General features: G+C 52.1%; 1 protein-coding gene across 4 annotated transcripts in view; it reads right to left on the minus strand.

The window, feature by feature from the left end:
* ADAMTS18 (ADAM metallopeptidase with thrombospondin type 1 motif 18) overlaps positions 1–3,866 on the minus strand; it is a 137,421-nt gene extending 133,555 nt beyond the window's left edge. For 2 of the 4 annotated variants that reach the window (XM_057314297.1, XM_057314295.1), the window contains exons 1-3: positions 3,694–3,865; positions 2,160–2,414; positions 128–215 (exon numbers count right to left, since the gene is read on the minus strand). In XM_057314297.1, coding sequence (XP_057170280.1) covers positions 128–215; positions 2,160–2,378 — 307 coding nt within the window. In that variant the 5' untranslated portion in view covers positions 2,379–2,414; positions 3,694–3,865. Of the gene's footprint in view, positions 1–127; positions 216–317; positions 485–2,159; positions 2,415–3,693 lie in introns of those variants that run through there. The other 2 variants (XM_057314296.1, XM_044382519.3) reach the window with 2 other exon arrangements.
* Between the last annotated feature and the right edge of the window lie 2,134 nt (positions 3,867–6,000).

The raw sequence follows: 6,000 nt of genomic DNA on the forward strand, positions 1-6,000 counted from the left end.
CAGGACGCGAGCACACCTGCCAGGTTGGGGGGTGGTGGAACGCGCCTTTCTACGTCTCCCTCTTTGAGGGGAAGGAAGGGGCAAGTGCCTGGAAAGGCCCGTCGGGGCGTGGGGAGCAAATACGAACCAACGTTTAGTCCGCTGCCGCCGCGGCTGCTGTCACTGGCTAAGGCTGCGGCGACCGACGCACAGCAGAGGCAGCACAGCTGGAGCGCCTGCAAGAGAAAAGGTGACACCGCGCGTGAGGGGGCGCGGCGGGGCTTGCGCCCGGCGCCCCCTGCCACCCGCTCTCGGCGCGCCCCTCGGCGGGCACCTGCCTTGGCCACGCGCCCCAGCCCCGCCGGAGCCCACGGCGGACCCGAGCGGGCGGCGGGGAGGGCGCACGCGAGCAGGAGGGCGCACTCCATGGTCAGGTGCGGGCGCGGCGGCTGCGGGCGGCCGGACGCGGCGGGCGGAGCGCACTGGCGGCGCGCATTCTCCCCGCCGGCCCGGAGCGCGGCGCTCCAGGTGCGACGCCAGGTGGGAGCCGCCGGCGCTCACCTCGCGGCCCGCGCGCGCCGGGGCCTCCCCTCCTCCGGCCGCCCGCGCGCCCTCCCTTCTGCCGGCGCTGGCCGGCGGAGCTGCCTGCCTGCCGCTCCCGGGGGGCACGGGGGCTCCCCGGGCCCGGGCTGGCGCGCGCCTCTGAGCGCAGACGGCCGGCGGACTCTGTCCGTGCCTGCCCGCCCGCTTGCCCGCCAGTCTGTGCGTCTGTCTGTGCGAGCGTCTGAGGCTCCCGGGGAAAGCAGCGCCAGCTGGCTCCCCCAGCGCGCCGAGCCGAGCGCCCGCCTCTCCACCGCACGGTGATTGGCGACCAGCGGCTCCCGGGCCCGTCCGAGCCCCCGGGCTGGTGCAAGGGCGTGGGATCCCCGGCTCCCGCTCCGAGGGAGGAGGGGGAGGGGGAGGGGAGGTGGGGGAGTGGAGGGAAGGGAGGGGGGAGCGCCCTGGGTCAGGCTTGGAAAACGTAATTGAAGCGCACCGCGGGCTGAGCTGAGAGGGGGCAGGCTCAGGTAAGTGGCGCGACTCCTCTCGCTGCCTGTGCAGACTTCTCTTGCACAAGTCTTCTGGCGAGACAGCTAGGTATTCAGCGTTCTGAACGCCTCCCGAGTGCCAGCGGCTATCCCCCGCTTTATCTCATTTACCTCCGGCCCTATCATTGCAAGGTGGGGATTATTAACCCCTAGAGAAAGACGAGGAAACTGGGCTCAGCTGGGCTCAAGACAGCCTCTCTACCCAGAGAAACCCGGGGGCTGGCAAATCTAGAGCACCCTGGAGGGCTGGAACCCTGATCCTGGTCACTGCCTGCAGCGCAAGGCAGGCTGGCGGTGGCCTAGCCGCTTCTCACCGTTCTTCTCCCTGTGACCCTGCCTCCAACTTCTTAAGACAATCCTGGCCCCAAACACCACACCTCACAGAACTCAACCACCAGGCCCAGGGCCGCCATCACCTTGAATGTGCACTCACTTGCCGCGTGCCTGTTCACCTACTCAGTACGTTTACTTGATCTTTGGATCCCTACTGTGTGCAGAGATGAACGGAATAGACTCTCCTAGGCCAGTGGGAAAGACTCATGGGATAACTCAACAATGCCAGAACCCAGATGACCACAGATACTATAAAGGAACAGAAAAGGCTCCGAAATTAGCCTAACAGCTATATCTAATTCAGCTGGGGGTGGGGATAAGCGTGTGTGTGTCTAAGATGTCTCTTCAGAGCTGACATTTCAAACAGACCCAAGAGTGTGTGCTGGGGCTTTACAAGGGAAGAGAGGAATAAGGTCTTGTGTGTCAGCAGAGGGGACACAACAAAAGGTCTTCAGGCACGAAAAATGCTCGCCCTGGTGAGTGAGTTACAGGCCGGAGGGTGACGCAGAGAGCAAAGCACCAAGTCGTCAGGACCTTGTAGGCTGGGGGAGGCATGTAGGAGTCTGTTAGATTTAAGATGTGTGTGTGTGCGTGTGTAGGACAGCATTATCTCTAATACAGAGTCTCAGATTGTGCGTGGATAGGGACTGGTGGTGCAGAGGTTGGGCCAGAGGGGAGCAGGTAAGCAAACTTGCTAGAATTAAGGTGACTAATGACGCATCCTGGACCAGGATGGTAGCAGGAGAGGGGGTCGTGTACCCTGTTCCAGTCCTCAGGTACCGAGGTGGTTAAGATGAGGTCCCAGTCACAGCTTAGAACAAGTGACAGCTCAGTATGCGTAGTCTGTTTCCCTGGACGCAGCAGCGACAAGGTGACCTCCAGGCTGCCGACGCAGAATACTCCTCGAGGGAAGGCCTTTGGGAAAGGCCACACAGTGAGGAAGTCCAGGTTGAGCAAACCAGTAGGGTTTCCCAACATAATCTGTTTCAGCCCTAGTGGCCTCCATTGTATAATCTGTAAAATGGGAATAAACATGATGCATCAGAAGGATAGCTCAAGGATTGACTATGATTTCTGAGCACTTTATATGTGGGCCTTAAAAGTGACAACAAAGGATGACTTCATACATCTGATGTCTGATTTTGATGTGCATCAAGATCACCTGGAATGCTGGCTTACTATGCAGATTCCTGGCCCACGCACCATGGAAATTCTGATTCAGCAGGTTTGGTGTGGGGCCCAGATATGCATTTGTAGCAAGCACCTGTGGGTGTTTCTGATACAGGTGACTTCAGTGGTCTCAGAAAAGAACTGGACACCAAGGGAGTGGAGGCCTCCTCTTGAACCTGATGTAAGTGGCTTCTCCCCCACGGGTTTTCCAGCTGTTCAACCACACCGTAGTAAACCTTTGCACTCTATAGGTCCCTACCCTCCATGGTTTGCTACAGAAACCAAGCCATTTCTCACATGCGCATAGCTGGAGAGATCACAACTTCCATTTCCATCCATTTGCGGATGACTGGGTCCACTGGCTTCTGTACAGCCAGTACATAAACATGGCAAAGCCAGCTGAGATGATTGATTCAATATTCCCAGAACTAGCCCTGCAATATGTATAAATTGCCTCTAGATGGTGACAGAGAGTCAGGAGCGCAAGGTCCAGCCCTTCAGCTGTGAATTGCATAGCACTCAGCTGTGAATTGCATAGCAGTCATCTCTAGGTTTTTTGGAAATACCAATCTTAGCTGATTTGGGGGTGCTTGGGTGGCTTAGTTGGTTGGGTGTCTGCCTTCAGCTCAGGTTATGATTCCAGGTGCCTAGAATTGAGCCTCGCGTAGGGCTCCCTGCTCAGTGGAGAGTCTGCTTCTCCTTCTGCCCCCTCCCCCTGCTCGTGCTCTCTCTCCCTCTCTCTCAAATAAATAAATAAAATCTTAAAGAAAAAATCTTAGCTGATTTTAAAACTACAAATCTAAGACACTACAATGAATATCTAAAGGTCATAGTCTTTTCAGGCTGCTGTAAGAAAATACCATAGCAGTGGCGACATAAACAACAAACATCGGGGCACCTGGGTGTCTCAGTCGGTTAAGCATCTGCCTTCCACTCAGGTCATGATCTTGGGGTCCTGGGACTGAGCCCTGGGTCACTGGGCTCCCTGCTCAGAGGGGAGTCATCTTCTCCCTCTCCCTCTGCCCCTCCCCCCACTTGTACTCTCTCTCACAAGCTCTCTCTCAAATAAACAAATAAAATCTTTTAAATAAAATAAAATAAACAAGAAACATTTCTCTCTCACACTTCTGGAGGCTGGGAAGTCCGAGATCAAGGAGCTGACAGATTTGACGTCTTAGAGAGCCTGCTTCCTGGTTCATAGAGTGCCTTCTTTTTGCTGTGTCCTCACAGGGTAGAAAGGGCAAGGGAGCTCTCTTCCATCTCTTTCGTAAGGGCACTGACCCAATCATCATGGCCTAATCACTTCTCAAAGACCCCGTCTCCAGATACCATCGTCTTGGGTATTAGGTTTCGACATACGGATTTTGGGGCCTGGGCACAAACATTCAGTTCATCACATAAACCTAAGGGGAAAAAGAAAAAAAAAAAATCTTGGTGGTGTATTCTGTCGACCTTAGCCCAGAGCCTGGCATGCAGCCGGCATTCAATAAATATTTGTAGGAAGGAGGGGGGAAAGAAGAAAGGAAGGGATGGGAAAGTTTGAGACAGAGAGATCATAGGGTTTCACTCTTAAGTATTTAAATACTTTCCCTTTTTTCCTTCTTTAATATGAATGATACAATTCTAGGTGTTGGTTTTTCTTCTTTCTACATGGTCATAAGTTTAACCTTTTTTCAATAGAATGCACCTTAAGCCATGTACCTCCTCCCGGCCTGCGTTAAGAAACAATGGCATGCCTGTTATTCAACCACTTTTCCCTTGGTCTCTGTTTTAGGAAGATGCAAGTGTCTCTTTCATGGAAAATAAGAACATTTAATTCTTTTCCCACCACCACTGCTTTCTGTGCCATGGCCAACCCCTTAGTTTCTCCTCTCCTTTCCGTGCAGAGAAGAGAAGGATACTGTCCTCTGGCATTTCAAAGCTGTACTGAATAGTTCATCAGGTTTTACCGAACAAATCCCTGACTGCATTTTCATGTCCGAAGAGAAAGATCTCTGGGGTGCCCAGGTGTCTCAGTCAGTTAAGCGTCTGACTCTTGATTTCGACTCAGGTCATGATCCCACCCCATGATGGGCTCCATCCTGGGTGTGGAGCCTGCTTAAGATTCTCTCTCTCCCTCTGTCCCTCCTCCCTCCCTCTAGAAAGAAGGAAAGAAAGAAATAAAGAGAGAGAGAGAGAGGGAAAGAAAGAAAGAAAGAAAGAAAGAAAGAAAGAAAGAAAGAAAGAAAGAAAGAAAGAAAGAAAGAGGAAAAAGAATGGCAGGTCCAAACTTTTTCCATTTTCTTTAGAGATAACCAGAAAGACAAGGTGCGTGCCACACACACAGTGAAATTCAAACAAGTGACATGCGGCCAGTTTTGTTTTTTATTTGTCAGTGACAATATAGGAAGCAGAACCTCTTAGCTTAATAGCTAGCTTTGGAAATAGATTGTCATCAAACAGCATTTAGCAATTGTCAACTGTTCTCCCCTCTAGCATTACGTTTCAGTCTTCCGTTGCACTTTTTAGGACATGGACCTTGATTTCTTTGCTTTACCACCTGCACGTGTCCTAACTTATCTGTGCGATGAGACTCCTCCACTCTGCTTGCCTCTGTTGATCCCGCCCTGGCTACACATGCTGCTCCCTTGTTCTATTTTTAGTGCTTTCCCGAGACCTACTATTAAGAGTAGTTTGTTTGCCCGAGGCCCAGGAGGTTGTACTGGAACTAGACTACTTATTTCCACAAACGGACTCAAGGCCAAGTTCTGAGCTCTCTGCACAGTGCAAGAGTGGAATAGAGACTTTGCAAAAGCTCCGGGAAAAAAAATCAGGCCGTCGAAGAAAAGGAAATAACTGTTGTCTATGTGACCTGTTCTCTCCTCCTTCTCCACCACCAGGATCTCAGCACACATAGGGCCAGACATCTGCCCCAGTGATTCCCACGCTCGCCTCTCTAAGGCCAGCGAGTCCTCACCCAGCGTGGAGGGCCAGGGAAGTATTCCTACAATCCAAAAATCTCCTGGGGAATTGTCAGAACCATGCTCTCGGGCATCGCTATGAATATTCCAGTTAAGTGGGTCGGGGATGAGGCCCAGCATCTGTCTTTTAACCAACACCTGGTTGTTTCTGATGTCACTAAATGTATTAGGAACAGTTACTTGTGGCCCATGGTACTTATACCTTCTCTGAAATGCCAGCACTACTTCTGAGTCAACAGGATCTAAAGCTTCTGGGATGCCTTTGAGTCACTCCTTACTTGGGGAGGAATCGAAGTATAAGAGAAATCATAAAGGGCAGGCGTGGGACTGAATCCTTGCTGTAGGGATGAGCAGGAAGAATTTGTTGCTTGTTTCATTAGATTTCTGGATGGGAGAGGCTAATTTGCCTTCTAAACATTTCCATCTCCCTCCTTCTGTTTTTTTTTTTTTTAATTTTTATTTTTATTTAA

This window comes from Ursus arctos, unplaced genomic scaffold (assembly GCF_023065955.2).
Source record: "Ursus arctos isolate Adak ecotype North America unplaced genomic scaffold, UrsArc2.0 scaffold_19, whole genome shotgun sequence".
NCBI lineage: Eukaryota > Metazoa > Chordata > Mammalia > Carnivora > Ursidae > Ursus > Ursus arctos.